Below are 17,716 nucleotides of genomic sequence, written 5' to 3' on the forward strand. Positions count from 1 at the left end.
TTAATCATCCCAGGAATTCTAAAAATCCTGGCTATGACTTTGCGTTTCAGTTTGTTTGAGTTGTTTTAATGTGTATTTAATTTGTGTGAATATAGTTCAGTGATCAAAAATAGTTTCACTAAAAAAGAAACAGATTCAATATTATAAACTATAATTACATGTTTAGTATGTTGGTTTCCCTCTCTCATTATCTATATCCAGATAAGGGCTTTTAATTTGAAGGATAAAACGCTGTGCAGGAAAAGGTGTTTCTGTGATTTATCTGATCAGTTCAATCAATAACCAGCTCCATTTAAGTCTTAACATGTATTTAATTGAAGTGTATGATCCACAGAGAGTAAAACACTTATCTCCATCACTCTTATTTATTTATTTTACAAACCTTTTGACAATAAACCATCTTTCCTCTGCAGTTAGTTTGAGTCAAACTACCACTCAAGAACAGTTTGTTAAAAAATTAATAAAAATAATAATAATAGTAATATACCAAGCCTGAATTCATTCTTTTAGATTTGTGACAAGTACTGGCTTTTTTGACTCAATGGTGACAACCTGGAAAAGTGTTTATTCAAAACAGAACAGCAGGACAGTTAAATGAACAAAATGCTCTCAACAGGATAAAGTTTCACAGCTTTGAAGTCACTCTCAGATCTGTGTGTGTGTGTGTGTGTGTGTGTGTGTGTGTGTGTGTGTGTGTGTGTGTCTGTGTCTTCAGATGCGTCCACGCAGCAGGAACATGAGGAAGACTGCACTGAGCAGGATGCAGAGCGTGCACACGGTGGGAACCACGATCTCTGTCACCATCTCCATGTGGCCTATCAACGGATCTGAGACACACAACAAGGAACTGTGAGGAAAAGTCTCCATTAACAGCCCCAGCTTCAAATAACTGGACATCAGAATCGGTTTACTGCACATACAGTACAAGGAATGTGGCTCAGTGATTGGTGCATAACAATAAACACAGTGCAGAAGTAAAATACATAATTTAATAATAAAATAATGTGAAAATTAAGAGTAAGGTAAGTGTAAGTGTCAAGTGTATAAATATACATATTTTATATATATATATATTTATATTTAAATGGCTGCACCTTGAAAACATTCAGTAAAAGTCATGAATTTATTTATTTACATTTTTACTATTTCTTCATTTATTTACCTTGTCTTTTGATATAATTAATTACGTTTTTCTTGTTTTTTTTTGTCAGGCTTTCTCATTCTTAAGAAGCTTTTTGAACTCAGAGAACAAAACTTGCAGTATTTGCCGCTGAAATAAAGAATGAAGTAGCATTGCATTAAAGAAACATCCCGTTGATCTCACTCAGAAACAACTGTTGTACCTAAACTTCATCATGCACTGGCCAAGCCTGTTCCTGATCTCTCTGGGACTGTCTTCTAGCTGGAGGGGGCAAAACAAAGAAAAACCCCGTTAGAGAGCGAAAGAACAAGCTTGATACAGAATTCCTTCTTTGTTTGGCCCCCACCGAGCTTCCTCTTTTCAGCTTCATCGTACTGACCTGCAGCCAGGAGCTGGTTACTGGAGGAGCACGTCTCCACGGCTTTCCTCTTCCAGCTCTCCACCTGTAAAGATCCAAACACCTCTCAGCAGTGGTTCACACAATGTGCTCCACGTGTAGCGCGGCGGGACGGTTTACCTCTCTCTGATTGGGGAAGCCGTTGGAGCTGATGATGCGTTTGTAGAACTGGACCGAGGCCTTCGGGTAGCGAGGCTTGTTTTTGCTCCTGAAGTCCACGTAGTAGAGTCCAAACCGCTCAGAGAACCCTTCATCCCACTCAAAGTTATCCAGGAGAGACCAGGCTGTGTAGCCCTTCACGTTCACCCCGTCCTTCATCGCTGGAAACAAACAAACAAGCAAACAATAAGAATGTAACACAGCTAGATTCATCTCAGATGATCCAGACTGTGGAAATCTTTCTGTTTTATCTTCGCGTGACGTTGAGCTGCTGTCTCACCTTTGAGCATTTCGTTGATGTAATCTTTGAAGTACTGCATCCTCCAGTCGTCACAGAGGTCGGTGCAGAGCATCTTCTCCGACACGCCATTTTCTGTCACGTATATCATCGGGTTCCCATACTGAGTCTGAAGGAGAGACATCGTGTCACATACTGATGTGTGTCCTTACATACTTCTACAGTAGATTTCATAACTCATATCTTTGTGTTGGCGTGATACATGGTATCACTTGTATTTATGCAACATTTGTTGAAGAAGATGGATATCACTCTCATGTGTGTGAACAGAGCTGGAGCTAGGTGATTAGCTTAGCTTAGCATAAAGACTGGAAGCAGAGGGAAATAGTTAGCCTCGCTCTCTTTAACGTTCAAAACCATATGTATGCAGAGAAGTGCTGTGCAGATGTATAAATGTTGTTTGTCGATAAATAATTTCACTACAAAACTCCGTCTAAAAATTGTAATTTATACATTTGTCTCTGATTAAACAAAGATTTAAATTCATTATTGAGCTTTAAAGTTGCTGGTAGGTGTATTTTTGAGCTATGGGTAGAGCCAGGCTAGCTGTTTTCTCTCACTTCCAGTCTTTATGCTAAGCTAAGCTAATCCCCTCCTGGCTCTAGCTCCAAACTTCAGGACATCAGTGTGGTATCGATCTTCTCTTATGATTAACTTTGAAGTAAATAAGCTTATTTCCAAAAATATAGAACTGTTTCTTCAGGTAAAATTACAGTTCTTTAAGAGCATCAATTGATTTTAAGATATAAATCTTTAAAGCACTTGACTCTAAATTATTTGCCATTTTTATTGTAATTTGTGCATGTTTTTAATAATTAAAACCATCCTGAAGTCAGTGTAAAGGGGCAAAAACTCGAAATAAATCTGTTTACTTTGTTATAGTCTTCTATTGTGCATAAAAACACACAATTAAAATGATTAGGAAATGAAAGATTGTATTTTTATTACAATGTTTTGCTTTGATTAAATAAAATCTAGGCATTAGTAGTTTTAATGATGTATTTATAAACTGCTGAGAGTTTGTGTTATGAAGTTATATAGGTTATATTTCTCTAATATCTATATGTTAAAACATCTCCCTGGAACAACTGTATTTATTCAAGTTTATCGCAAAAAACGTGAACAAGTCATAATGAAATTCAATTAATCCTCCGTTAACGTTAGCTGACTGCTAACAGCTAACGGTAACTATTTCAATTTAATGTACTTTTATTGGCATGAAAGCATTAAAATAAAAAAGTATACAATGATATTAATATGAATATAAATACAACATTAACATGACATTACGATTGTGCTATAATAATAATAATAATAATAATAACATATACAGCTTATTAAACTCTTTGAAATCTGGGATGACAGAGTTGAATTTATCAAAATAAATGTATTTTAGGAGCAAGCTCATTTTAGCTCTTCACCACAAATTTGTTGTTCACAAGGAAAAGACTAGGGAGCATGAGAGTGTTTCACCACAGGTGTGCAGTACTAGTTTGCACATGTGCAGTAGTGGTCAGTTAGAAATGTACGGATCGTGTTGTTGTTTTTGTTCCTGTGAAGCGTAAATGAGCTGATAAATGATATCTGGACTTTGTAAACACATTAAGAATAAGCTTAAACAAATATGCTATATATTTGTAAACACTGCTATATATTTGAAAACACTTCTATATATTAGTAACACATTTAGTGAAGCTTAAACCATATGCTATGTGCAGTAATCATAATATGTCTTTAAGTAAAGTCACAGAGTGAGGCTGCAGTGTATTCCATCTAAGCAGAGGCCCATCGTTAACTGACCAATAGCAGAAACCAGGTACTCCCCGTACTGTAACTGCCTGGTACAGAATAACAAGTTTCTACAAAAAAGCAGTAAGCGACCTTGGCTTTAGAATGAACTCTCTAAGCACACACACACACACACTGACCAGACTCATCGCTGGAGCAGCAATCCGTGTGCCTGGAGGGACGGACGTCCCTGTGCACCAATGGGGCTCTCAGAAAGTTTTAAACCAGGAGCCGCCTCCACCAATAGTCAACCAATCACAAAATGCCCTTAAGGACATATAAAATATTGAGCCCCCCCTTGGGAAGCGCCTTTTTCTTTCTGTTACTGATAGTTTGAACTGGGTCCGAGCTCGTATCGATCTGCTGCGTCAGAATACTCCTGTTAAGAATAAACACTTTGTTTGATTTTAAATATTTTGAGTACAGTCTTGTCTGTGTCCTCTTTCACTAACAACTTCTTTCACATTCCTGTTTCCCACCTTGACAAAGTTCAACAGGCGTCGGAAGCCCCAGGGAACCGAATAGAGCCACTCAGAGCCGGGGTCGGGCCACCGTGGGTCAACCAGCTCGGCGAGGTCACGATCCGCAAAGTAGCTGTCCCCGAGGCCTGATGGGTAATTCTTCAGGGTCACGTAGCGAGTGGTGAAATGTCCGAGACCCAGGAAGTCACAGGTCCCCTTGATGTAGCTCTTCTCCTGAGGCGAGAAGACGGGCAGCCGCGAGGCGCCCAGGCCCTGCTGGCCGCTCTTTCTGCCTGAAGGTCAGAGTTCAGGGATTATATATTATTTATACAGCAACACACAACAAGCACTGTTTCTTTTAGACAAACCTTTTCTTTTTAAACACCACTTAAAGACGGTTTCACCAGCTGTTCATAAACTTCGTTCTGACTCAAAGTGTTTACTTGGTGGAGTTTTACGCATCGCTAAGTTATAGTTTAGATGAAATGAAAAAATGCCCTCTTAACCCTTTTAGATCACATCACCGTTCATATTGTGCAATAGTTAAACAATATACGCAAAAAAGAATCTTTGTGTTTTTATATAAAAATCCAAAACCCATCAGTTAGCTTAGCATAATCACATATTTCCTTCTCATTATAAACAGTATGAATACAGATGTCTCTGTGTATGCAGACAGAAATAAAACATAATAACTACGTTTACAAAAGTGTTTTATTTTGCAATTCTGAAACTTTACTTTGTGATGCTTCCGTGACTTCCTGTTTACGTGGCTGCTTGCTCTTGATTGGACATAGCTAACGATGTTTCCTAGTAACCGATTTACACACCACTGAAGTCTTTACCGGCTGAGACTTTTCTTATGTTTATAATAGTGCAGCTTTGTTTGGTAAATCTCTAGTTTTAAACTATTGACTGAGAACTTATGAAGGACTTTACGCTCAAACCTAGAAACGTATTCATGAAGGAACTCCTGCAGCTTTGCTTTCTTTACACCAATGATGACAATTGGAAATAAGTTTTGGACTTTTGTAGCTGTGTGTGATTTGATGTGTCTAATAGTAATAATAATAGCGTCAAACAAACAACAGAATAAAGTCAGCCTCTGTCGGCGGACATTATTCTGACACTGTGACGTACCGATGTAGTCTTTCATAACCTGCGGGTAGTCTCCATTGAAGATGGGAGTAGCAAACCATCCCATGTAGAACTGGATGTATCTCTCTGCTGCTTCGATGTCCCTCTGGTTGGTGATGTCCACTGGTTCCCCCCAGTCGGCCGTGAGCGAGATCCCAACCAGGCCTGCACACACACACACACACACACACACACACACACACACACACACACACACACATACAGCATGGCAGTGATTTATCTTTGACTTCAGTCACAAAAAATAAATAAAAAGTAAATAAAATAAATGAAAGCTTTTTCTTTTTTTTTACCTTTTTGTTTGCTTCGCCACTTCATGTCATACGTGTGCCAAACTTGAGCGTGGGCCTGTTTCAAAGACAGAAATTGTCGCTTTAGTGTCTGTTTTAGTTTAGTTTGTTTGACATTATTTCACACACAGCTACAAAAGTATAAGACTTATTTCCATCGTCTTCATTGGTGTAAAGAAAGCAAAGCTGCAGGAGTTCCTTCATGAAAACATTTCTAGGTTTGAGCGTAAAGTCCTTCATAAGTTAATACTGTTAAGTTAATATAATAATAAATATATATTTGACACACTAATCATATCATTACTGAGACAAATGGACATGCAGTGAAACAGACAGAGCCACACATGTCTAGAGTCTACAGACCCCCACTGAGGTGGACACAGACCACCGTGTCTGGAGTCTACAGACCCCCACTGAGGTGGACACAGACCACCGTGTCTGGAGTCTACAGACCCCCACTGAGGTGGACACAGACCACCGTGTCTAGAGTCTACACACTCCCACTGAAGTGGACACAGACCACCGTGTCTAGAGTCTACAGACTCCCACTGAGGTGGACACAGACCACCGTGTCTGGAGTCTACAGAACCCCACTGAAGTGGACACAGACCACCGTGTCTGGAGTCTACAGACCCCCACTGAGGTGGACACAGACCACCGTGTCTAGAGTCTACACACTCCCACTGAAGTGGACACAGACCACTGTGTCTAGAGTCTACAGACTCCCACTGAGGTGGACACAGACCACCGTGTCTGGAGTCTACAGACCCCCACTGAAGTGGACACAGACCACTGTGTCTAGAGTCTACAGACTCCCACTGAAGTGGACACAGACCACTGTGTCTAGAGTCTACAGACTCCCACTGAAGTGGACACAGACCACCGTGTCTGGAGTCTACAGACCCCCACTGAGGTGGACACAGACCACCGTGTCTGGAGTCTACAGACCCTCACTGAGGTGGACACAGACCACCGTGTCTGGAGTCTACAGACCCCCACTGAGGTGGACACAGACCACCGTGTCTAGAGTCTACACACTCCCACTGAAGTGGACACAGACCACCGTGTCTAGAGTCTACAGACTCCCACTGAGGTGGACACAGACCACCGTGTCTGGAGTCTACAGACCCCCACTGAAGTGGACACAGACCACCGTGTCTGGAGTCTACAGACCCCCACTGAGGTGGACACAGACCACCGTGTCTAGAGTCTACACACTCCCACTGAAGTGGACACAGACCACTGTGTCTAGAGTCTACAGACTCCCACTGAGGTGGACACAGACCACCGTGTCTGGAGTCTACAGACCCCCACTGAAGTGGACACAGACCACCGTGTCTAGAGTCTACACACTCCCACTGAAGTGGACACAGACCACCGTGTCTAGAGTCTACAGACTCCCACTGAAGTGGACACAGACCACCGTGTCTAGAGTCTACAGACTCCCACTGAGGTGGACACAGAACTCTGTGTCTGGAGTCTACACACTCCCACTGAAGTGGACACAGACCACCGTGTCTGGAGTCTACAGACCCCTACTGAAGTGGACACAGACCACCATGTCTGGAGTCTACAGACCCCCACTGAGGTGGACACAGAACTCTGTGTCTGGAGTCTACAGACCCCCACTGAAGTGGACACAGACCACTGTGTCTAGAGTCTACAGACCCCCACTGAAGTGGACACAGACCACCATGTCTGGAGTCTACAGACCCCCACTGAAGTGGACACAGACCACCGTGTCTGGAGTCTACAGACCCCCACTGAAGTGGACACAGACCACCATGTCTGGAGTCTACAGACCCCCACTGAGGTGGACACAGACCACTGTGTCTAGAGTCTACAGACCCCCACTGAAGTGGACACAGACCACCATGTCTGGAGTCTACAGACCCCCACTGAAGTGGACACAGACCACCGTGTCTGGAGTCTACAGACCCCCACTGAAGTGGACACAGACCACCATGTCTGGAGTCTACAGACCCCCACTGAGGTGGACACAGAACTCTGTGTCTGGAGTCTACAGACCCCCACTGAAGTGGACACAGAACTCTGTGTCTGGAGTCTACAGACCCCCACTGAAGTGGACACAGACCACTGTGTCTAGAGTCTACAGACCCCCACTGAAGTGGACACAGACCACCGTGTCTGGAGTCTACAGACCCCCACTGAAGTGGACACAGACCACCATGTCTGGAGTCTACAGACCCCCACTGAGGTGGACACAGACCACCGTGTCTGGAGTCTACAGACCCCCACTGAAGTGGACACAGACCACCATGTCTGGAGTCTACAGACCCCCACTGAAGTGGACACAGACCACCGTGTCTGGAGTCTACAGACCCCCACTGAAGTGGACACAGACCACCATGTCTGGAGTCTACAGACCCCCACTGAGGTGGACACAGACCACTGTGTCTGGAGTCTACAGACCCCCACTGAAGTGGACACAGACCACCATGTCTGGAGTCTACAGACCCCCACTGAAGTGGACACAGACCACCGTGTCTGGAGTCTACAGACCCCCACTGAAGTGGACACAGACCACCATGTCTGGAGTCTACAGACCCCCACTGAGGTGGACACAGAACTCTGTGTCTGGAGTCTTTGTACCTTGATGATGTGATGAGCAGCTTTGTAAGCTCCCGTTCCCTTCAGCTTCAGTCCAGGTGCATGTTCCCCTGTTTCATATCCCTCCACAGCGATGGACTGAAAACACAAGACGCCACGAGTCAAACACCACGTCTGTTCACTGGGACAGTGAACGCATCGTTTCCCTTTTAAAACCCGACATACCCACGGATTGTTGAAAGTGATCCAGTTCTTCACTTTGTTTCCAAATCGTTCAAAGCACAAGTTGGCGAAGTCGTTGAAGTAGTTCACCATGGTGGCGTTCTGCCAGCCGCCGTACTTCTCCTGTAAGACCTGTGGAGTAAAAACGTGTTAGTGTCCCAGTCTGTAAGTGGAAATAAAATAAATAAAGTGTTTGGTGCTCACCTGAGGTAAATCCCAGTGGTACAAAGTAACGACGGGTGTGATCTTATTGTCCAGCAGCATGTTAATCAGGTCGTCGTAGTATTTGATTCCTCTCTCGTTGATGTGTTCACCTGAAAGAGTTACCATTAAATAATTAATATCAATATTCACTATCATGAAATAAAACATCATTACAATTAGGGTTGCCTCTAATGATTGGAGTTTAAAAAAATATATATTTATTGACTATTTGTTTATCTTTTTAAATGTCAAAGAATAATGAAAAATGACTAATATCATTTTTAGAGCCCAAGGTGACGTATTTGAAGTAAAACAATTTAGAAACAACTTCTGGTTATTGACTTTTCAATCACCAGCCAATGAAAAAAATAAATTAAAATGGTAAAGAATGGCGTTCCACACAGTGAAAAACTGAAAAATAATAATGTAAAAAAATCGGTCATGGTTACTTTTCAGTCCGCTTGGTAAAATCCTCGGCCAGGAAATGGAGAAACGATAATGGTTCAGCTTCATGTCCTTCATCAAGGTGACGTCATCCTGAAAAACAAACAAAGAAATCAAGCATTGTTCAAACCCACAGAACTTTATTTTAGGAAATAAATGAATAAAATTTGAGTAACAACGTAATGCTTTCTTGTCACAGCGTAGGAAAGAACATTGTTATAAACTGATGAGTGACAACTTTGTTCGGCTCCTTTCCTGTAGCATTAAAGCATGGTGTAATTAGCATGCTAGCTACTAAAACTAGCGGACAACTGGCTTGTTAGCTAGTTTGCTAATTCCACCATGCTTTAATGCTACATTGGTGGCAGAAAATGAGCCGAACAGCAGCAGCGTTCCATTCATCCGTCTAAAGAGCTGCTTCTGCTGTCTTCCCGGCGAGCTGCGACAACACTTTATTATAACAAATAGTTGCTATTTTCTTTTGTACTAGGCAAACAGTCATACTGCTATTCTAAGATTTTATCAGCTTTTTTTTTTTCTGAAATTGTGCAACATTTTCTTCAGCATGTCACCTTGAATTTGTAGTAGCCCTCACACGAGGCGTCTCCCGTGTCATTGGAGAATATTTTCCCCTTCTTGTGGGCGAATGCATCCCAGATGCTCATTCCTTTGCCATCTATGTTCCAAGCTCCTTCCGTCTGATAGGCAGAGCTGCCGGCTCCCCAGGAGAAACCTGCACAGTGAACCAGTAAACGTTGCTGATGCTCTTTGCAGGTTATTATAAAAGTTTGACTATCTTGTGTTTGAACGCGTGACGTACCAGTCGGGAAGGTGCCGTAGTAGAAAGATGTCCTCTCGTTCTTCGTCCAGTCAAAGTCCTCCCTGGCCGACACACACAGCACCAGTGTGAGCACGTGGTACGGCCTCAGGATGCACCGCTGCAGCATCATGGTCCTGGTCTTCAGTTACACCTGAAGGACCATAATCACCCAGTTTCAACACTAATCTCACAGATATCAAGGCAAACCTGTGAAAAACAGCTACATAGGTTACATCATCTGTTCAATCCCTGAGCCCAGATGTCTTGAAGTAAAATCAAAGATTGAGGAACTCACACAGAGGTGTCAGGTGTCCACAGGTTTTGAGTAAAACCATCCTAACTCAAAACATCATTTGTTAAAATATCCACAGACAAAACACACCCAGTCAGTATCAGAGCTTGTGGATTCAAAGGAAGAATGTAGTCTTATTTCAGCCAGCTGTAGGACACACTGACACAAAATGCCACCAGAGACAGAAAGTAAGCCAGCTTGTCCAGCACAGTCAGGATGAGCGACATTTTCAAGCTGCTGTAAATCTCCCACCGGGATAAGATTAGAAGATAAAAAGTGGGGTTGAGTCGTGTCCTTGCCAAAGCCTGTGCCGTGTCTCTCCCTACTTCTGACCCCCCTCGCCCAGCCTGTCTCCTCAGAACCACATATAGATGTCTGACCTGCTGCACCTCCTGCCTTTGTCTCTGCTGGAAACTGCTCCAAAGTGCAAGAAATGTCCCCAAGCTTCTGGACCTGGTTAATGGCTCCCACCCGTCAAGTTCAGAGCCAATGTTACAACAAACACAGTGAAGCATCCAGGGACACTTTCTGCCATTCATCAGCCACACACACACACACACACACACACACACACACACACACACACACACACACACACACACACACACACACTGAATGCCACTCCATTTGAAGGCAGTGATGTGTGACAGTAAATTTGCTGTGGCAAACAGATCTTTTGGAAAAAGACGGGATTCTGACACTGTAAGCAAAGTTTGCAGCTCGGTCTCGTTACGAGATTCATCCTGTGAAACGGAACTAAAAATATTATCTCTGAAGACGCAATAAAGTAGAAATAAATAAAAAAGATGAACCACTCTAGAAAGAAGTGCATCAGTCATTAAATGTAGTAGACTTGTTGTAGACTTCAAGTTTACATGTCAGAGAGGAGTTTTGATGCCGTGCTGCAGTTTGTCGTGATGCTGCACCGGATGATATTATTTAAGAGCGGACACAATTTTAAGATTTAGTCAGACTACATCTCTTATGAAAATAAAATGTTGTCTCCATATGTGTGGCTTGGAGTCAGTGCCATTCAATAATATACAGTTCAATAATATAATATAATATAATACAATAGAGGAAATGATGGCGTGTTGTCTTTGATAATTGCTTCTCTCGTCTCCAATTAGAGACCAATAACTATGATTGTATGGAATTTAAAACGGTATATAATTACATACAGACATGTCATACAGTAGGAAAAACGCTGATGACTCAAATAGAAATGCTGTTTTAATAATTAGCTCATAATAATCAGGTAAACTAAAAAATAATAATAATACATTTATTATAAACTAAAACAAAAACAATCTGCAAGAGAAACAAAACAGATAATCATCTGCTCATAGTGATAGTGAGATTTCCACTTTAGCAGGAGAAGCTCAAAGGAGGTGAGCGACAGGGTCCTGGTCTCCTGGTTTACTGAGACACTTGATGGAGCTGAGCCTTTGTTGTTGTATCATATTGTACAGATTGTAGAAAAGCCTCAGAGACAACTTTGTGAAAAACATTTCACTAAACAATACATCAGACATGTGAATCATGTTAAACTCATACCAGGTGAACCCTGCAGCAGTCTAATCTGTACATTCAGGTTCATAGAGGAACCCCCCCCCACAGGGTCACGACCTCTTTGCAGTGAATACAGCATGCTGGGGCTTTGCCCTGCACAAAGCGTGAACACAAACATTATCGTGAGGAGCATTGTTGTGCAAAAACGCTGAATTGTTCAAAGCCAAAAACTGTTGGCTCTGCACTCTCACATCTACATGTTAGTGTGAACAGACACTCTCTTCTCTTTCTATTGATGTGTGTGTGTGTGTGTGTGTGTGTGTGTGTGTGTTCGTATGTATTTTTTTGTGCTCTGCATGCACTTGCAGGGTTTGTGTGTGTGTGATAACACAGAGGACAACATGAGCGTGGTCCTGTGTGTGTGTTTAGCATATCAATGGCGACTGTTGCAGAAGCTCTGTGAGCTTTCTAGCAGCGAGGCCTCTCCTCCCCTCGCTGTATTTAAGGGGCCTCCTTGTTGCCTCGCAGAGCGGACATGAACATCTTTACTAAAGTCCCAGGATTTGCCCAACAAACAAGGTATGTTGAGAGCGCCATGCTCCAGAGTCAGACCCCCACCAACCCAAACCCAAACCCCGCCCCCCCCTCCAGGTCAGAGGTGTGGAGGTTCTCTGCCCCGCTCTCTGGGACGCCTCCAACACCAGTTTCCCTAAACATGCACAAACTGTACAGTTTAGGTGCAAGTTGATGGTTTTATTTTGAAAGACTGGAGCATGACGACACTTTAAAATATATATTATAATCAGTCGTGACACGAGTTATGACCTTTTTTTCAGCGGCTCGGGTCTTCAGTTTCACCTCAAAAACGCCGTCATTTGTTTCTGAAGTTTCTCTGTGGCTGGTCCATCTTCTGTATTAGTTATGGAGTGGTGTGTTTGTGGTGCAATTATTCATTGAAAATGTTTCTGTATCTGCAGCAAGCTGGGGTCTGTGCTCCAACGTGCCTTCTACGGGTCCAGTGGGAGGGTGAGTCCAACATTATGAGTCAGGATGTTTGAATGGTGCTGACTCGTGGGTCTATATTAACATACTTGTTCCCTGTTTTCTTTTTATTATAATACTCATTTCTAATTACTTAATTGTTTTATTCAAAGCTATGTAGCTTAGCATAAAGACTGGAGGCAGGGGGAAACAGCTAGCCTAGCTCTGTCCAGTTAGTTATAAAAATACACCCACCGACACCTCTTAAAGGTACAGTGTGTTGTATTCAGCGGGATCTATTGGCAGAGATGGAATATAATATTAATAAGTATGTTTTTCTTTAGTGTATGATCAGCTGAACATGCAGCCCGTATCAAAGCAGGTTGTGAAACAGTCACAAAATAAAAATCTATCGTTTTTCTATACAGGGACACGAAATGTCGCTCAGGACAAAAATAACACTAATGGAGAGTCAACTAGGAGCTTTATTCGTGGTGGACACAAATTAAATGCATTCATGTTCCTACAGTAGCCCAGAACGGACAAATTCCAACAGGCTCTAGAGAGGGACATTCAGGTTTTCACGTGCTGCATGCTTGGCACACTGGAGAAGTTTCAGTTGGTTTGCAATCTGCAACGTCATCGCTAGATGGCGCCAAATCCCACATGCTGCTACTTTAAGTTCACTAACTATTACCTCGATAGTTTAATCTATACACAGAGTCGTCATGCAGCGTAATTATATCTCAGTGACTAGCCCACGTTTACAGGAAAACACTGTTCACAAATAAATATTTACTGCATGTTACTCCCCGAAAATACAATATAAATATTACAGTTCATTTTTGTTGATTTAGATTTACCTTTGGGGAGCTTTGTCATCAGTTACTAACCTTCCAAATCCCAGCAGGCTCTGTGATGTCATTCTTTTTCCACGTTGCTGTCTCTTGACCTCAGGTGACCCTTTTCGAGCAGCGGAACTTCGCTGGCAGGCGGCTGGACCTGAGCTCAGACTGCGCCCGGATCAGTGACAAGAACTTCCCAGAGAGATGCAACTCTGTGCAGGTGGAGAGCGGAGCGTAAGTCCACAACACACACACCTGCAGCACTGGAGGGTCCCCGAGAGACCCCGAAAGAGAACGAGCAGAGTAACATCATAGTATACTAGAGGACAACAAGACAGATGCTTTCATCTAAAGAGGGGGAACTCATAATGTATAAATGTAAAACATAATGAATGCACCCAGAACCCGGTGGTGCAGATATGAGTCCTGTTCATCTGCCTTTGAGCAGAATTAGCGGAAAGATGAGCCTTGAGCCAAGAAAATGAAAAAGCTGAATTTAGTTTGGTAATATGCAGGTGAAGCTAAATCTACAGGTAGAAACAACACAACAAAATTACATATAATATAGAAAATGCACACTTGCAAACACCGACATGAACTGAAATAACCACACTAAATTTGAGTTTACTTTTCTTTTTTAAATGTCTTGGATAAGTATAAATGTGACTTTGTTTCAACATGAATTTAGGACCTGGTTCACCTGGTTCACCTGGTTTCTATACATATTTTAGACATGTATGATTGTATAATTGTGGAAAATTCAAGTCTAAGATTTCTTCAGTTACAAACTTAATGGAAATCCGTTCATATTTAAGACGGATCAACAAAACCTCAGATTTTCCCTGCTGCTGTTTGAGTCTCCTCTCTTTCTCACAGATGGGTCGGTTACGAGCATGAGAACTTCCGGGGCCGCCAGTACCTGTGGGACATGTCCGACCGGGGAGAGTACAACTGCTACGACAAGTGGTGCGCTCAGGTGGACCACGTCTCCTCTGTCCGCGCTGTCAAACAGGTGAGACACACGAAGCGCACACCTGGATTCAGTGTGGTGACATCACAGCTGCTGCATCTGCAACAGCTGTTTCTCTCTCATGAATTCATCAAAGCCTGTCAAATAAAAAAGAAATTAGACAGAAATAATTGTTGAATCTGACATTTTACAGGAAATAAAAAAGTATTTTCTGTGTCAGGTTTTTCCCACAAATGTAATGTTTTACATTTAAATTACAACCAGAGTTCTTTATTAAATGAGTTGGTTACCTGCAGTATAAATGGAAATAAATCATTTTAAATTACTGAAGACCTGTGCAATGGTTTCAAGATTACGTCATTTTAAAAGTAGGATTTATTTACTAAATAAATAAAATAAAAACTGTACTTCTTTCATCGTGCCTTTAGATGTAAACAGTTTGTACATGTGTAAAATGTTCAGACTGTAGTTTGCAGGCTGTTCCAGTTAAAAGAGTCGATCACTGAGGCAAAATAATAAAGTCCTAATCATTAGAAATTAGACTAAATGTCCTAAAGATTTCAGACTGTGGAGGAATAATTAAAAACGCAGAGTGAACATATTCACCCACCGACTCACACTCACTTTTCGCTTTTCTTCTTCCAGGACAACAACCCGGGCAGAGCTCAGCTGTTTGAGCGAGCCGGCTTCTCTGGTAAGAAGATGGAGATCCAGGACGACATCCCCAACCTGATGAGCCGCTACAGCCTCAACCGAGTCGCCTCCATCCGCGTGCTCGGAGGAGCGTAAGTCAAACATCCTGCCTGCTCTCTTCAACAGCCAGTCAGCTGATCCAAGAGGGAAAGGACTCAAACGATTGGTCAATAGAAGTCCATGTCCACATTTCTGTGAGAGTCAGTGTTCTGCTACAGTAGAGAGTCTACTGTAGCAGAACACTGACAGGAGAAACTCACTGTACTGCTGTGGACGTATTTTAGACTCTTTAAAGAATCCATATCAGTTTAAGTTTTAAGCTTTATTTAGAATATCTTCACCTCTTTACCTTGCTGAGGGGAACTGAAGCTGTTATCTATGATCTCTACAAAGACACCAGACTCCATTCATAAAACACTGATTCTACCTCTCATATCACAGGAGCTGCTGCTCTACTGCTGCCTCCATCTGTTAGTGTGTTTGACTTATTGTGAGACTTTAGTGTTTTGAAAGGTTAGTTTGGACTCAAAGTCACACAGTAATCTAACAGACGGAGGCAGCAGCAGACCAGCAGCTCCTGTGTTCTGAGAGGTAGGATCAGTGTTTTGTCAAAGGAGTCCGGTGGCCATCAAGAGAACATCGCTTCAAAACTATTTAAGGTCGACTTTTGTCTCAGCAGTAAAAACAAATAAACAAACCTTTAGTTCAACCGTATGTTGAACCAGATGTTTAATCAGAGCACACCCACTGTGACATGTCCATGTTTTTAGAATGTGTTCACAGTAAACACTAATGTGTGTGTGTGTGTGTGTGTGTGTGTGTGTGTGTGTGTGTGCAGGTGGGCCGTGTACCAGGAGCCAAACTACAGAGGGCCTCATTACATCCTGGAGAAGCGCGATTTCAACAACTTCTCGGACTGGGGCAGCCAGAACAGCACCGTGGGCTCAATGCGCCGAGTCCGCTTCAACTAACCACCGACAGCAGGACTCCTCCTGACCTCACCAGCAACCTTCAGCTTTACAAACTACAAAACTTATTTTAGTAATAAACTGTTTACAAAAGAAACAACTTGTTTAGAGTTTTGATTCTTTTTAATTTCAGTCTTTCAGCAAAATGTTAAATATTTTCTGAACTGGTGGCGCCAGCTTTTTAAAACGTTTAAAACAGTTATAAATGTTAATAAGTTAATAAGTGGAGATTCACTGTAAACAGAGTATCACACAAACAGGTTCTTACCAAATATCAAACCTGTGATGGATTTACAAACAGCTGCTGCAACTCAATCCAAAGTTCTACTAAGAATCAAACACAGCTGCCAAATTACAAGAACAATTTTAGTGCCGTGAACAAAGTATGTATATATATATACACACACATACAACAATGTCAAAGAGATGACAGAAAACGCGATTATGCACAATATATATATATGAACACATTAAAATGAACGATATGAGAACAAGAGACACAACTAAAGCATTATGTGGGTTTTCAAATGTTTAAAGTAAAACACAATAAGGCTCATAGTTCATCGAGGTAGACTAAAGCTCAAATAAACCAGTTAGTAAGAAATGAAACAACAACAACAACAACAACAACAACAACAACAACAACAACACTACAGAAAGTGGAAGTTGGTTGCAAACAACTTCTGATTGGAAGCTGCGCAATTTCTCAACTCCAGCTTTGATTGACGCTGCAGGTCAAGTTACAAAACATCACAGAGTAAAGTCACATTTAAAATCTCACTGGTGGCCACAAAAACAAAAGAAAATACAATAAAAAGCTTGGATCATATCTCATAAAAACATGTTTATTTAAGTGCCTCCACAGAATTAAAGTGCTCATGAAAGGTCCTCTCATGCAACAGTAAAAGTTCAAGTTCGCCTCAGATATCGCAGAGCAGAGCGGCCTCAGCCGAGGCAGGAGGCTGATCTCCAGCTTCCTGCTCCAGCACTTGTTCTTGACGGTCTGCAGAGGAAAAAGAAAATGATCTGAGTTTCATCAGTCAACTCACCTGGAACTTCGTCTTCCCCTCATTCACCATCACCACGGGCTGCACGATGGGCTTCAGGCCTCGTCGTAAGCAGTCACACGTGTGAACGCACCTTTACGCACCTTTACGCACACTGCTGGCCTTCTTGACGAGTTTGTTAAACGCAGTAAAACAGAGAAATAACGTCAATAACTCACAGCAGAACGTCCACAGACGACATGTTCAACATTAAGACCAAACTGTGACTCAACAAAGCTTTCTGCAAGTTAAACCAACAGAAACGAGCAGCTGTTTAAAGAGCGCTTCGTCACATCTGATTGGATAAAGCTTTGGCAGGACGCTCCTGATTGGCTGAGAATATGAGGTCAAAGGTCCTACTTATGGACTAAGAATAAAATAATAACAATACAGTAATACTATTATTATCATTATGAGGAGGAGGAGGGTAATAATAATACGAATTATAATATAATAATA

The 17,716-nt window shown here is 42.2% G+C and overlaps 2 protein-coding genes across 2 annotated transcripts; one reads left to right on the forward strand and one right to left on the reverse strand.

Moving 5' to 3' along the window:
• Positions 1-711: 711 nt before the first annotated feature.
• On the reverse strand, positions 712-10,077 carry LOC306698797 (lactase-like protein; the record flags this gene model as incomplete). Its single annotated transcript, XM_079163273.1, has 13 exons — positions 712-827; positions 1,521-1,584; positions 1,659-1,858; positions 1,978-2,104; positions 4,263-4,537; positions 5,385-5,546; positions 5,693-5,747; positions 8,303-8,398; positions 8,486-8,614; positions 8,687-8,796; positions 9,136-9,223; positions 9,703-9,863; positions 9,951-10,077. 13 exons carry the CDS (start codon positions 10,075-10,077, stop codon positions 712-714), a joined length of 1,710 nt encoding a protein of 569 aa, XP_079019399.1.
• A 2,212-nt stretch (positions 10,078-12,289) lies between these two features.
• On the forward strand, positions 12,290-16,214 carry crybgx (crystallin beta gamma X; the record flags this gene model as incomplete). The annotated part of the gene is made up of 6 exons (XM_079165783.1): positions 12,290-12,333; positions 12,732-12,780; positions 13,693-13,814; positions 14,457-14,592; positions 15,196-15,335; positions 16,082-16,214. 6 exons carry the CDS (start codon positions 12,290-12,292, stop codon positions 16,212-16,214), a joined length of 624 nt encoding a protein of 207 aa, XP_079021909.1.
• Positions 16,215-17,716: the final 1,502 nt, after the last annotated feature.

This window comes from Pholis gunnellus (assembly GCF_910591455.1).
Source record: "Pholis gunnellus genome assembly, chromosome: 1".
Taxonomy (NCBI): domain Eukaryota; kingdom Metazoa; phylum Chordata; class Actinopteri; order Perciformes; family Pholidae; genus Pholis; species Pholis gunnellus.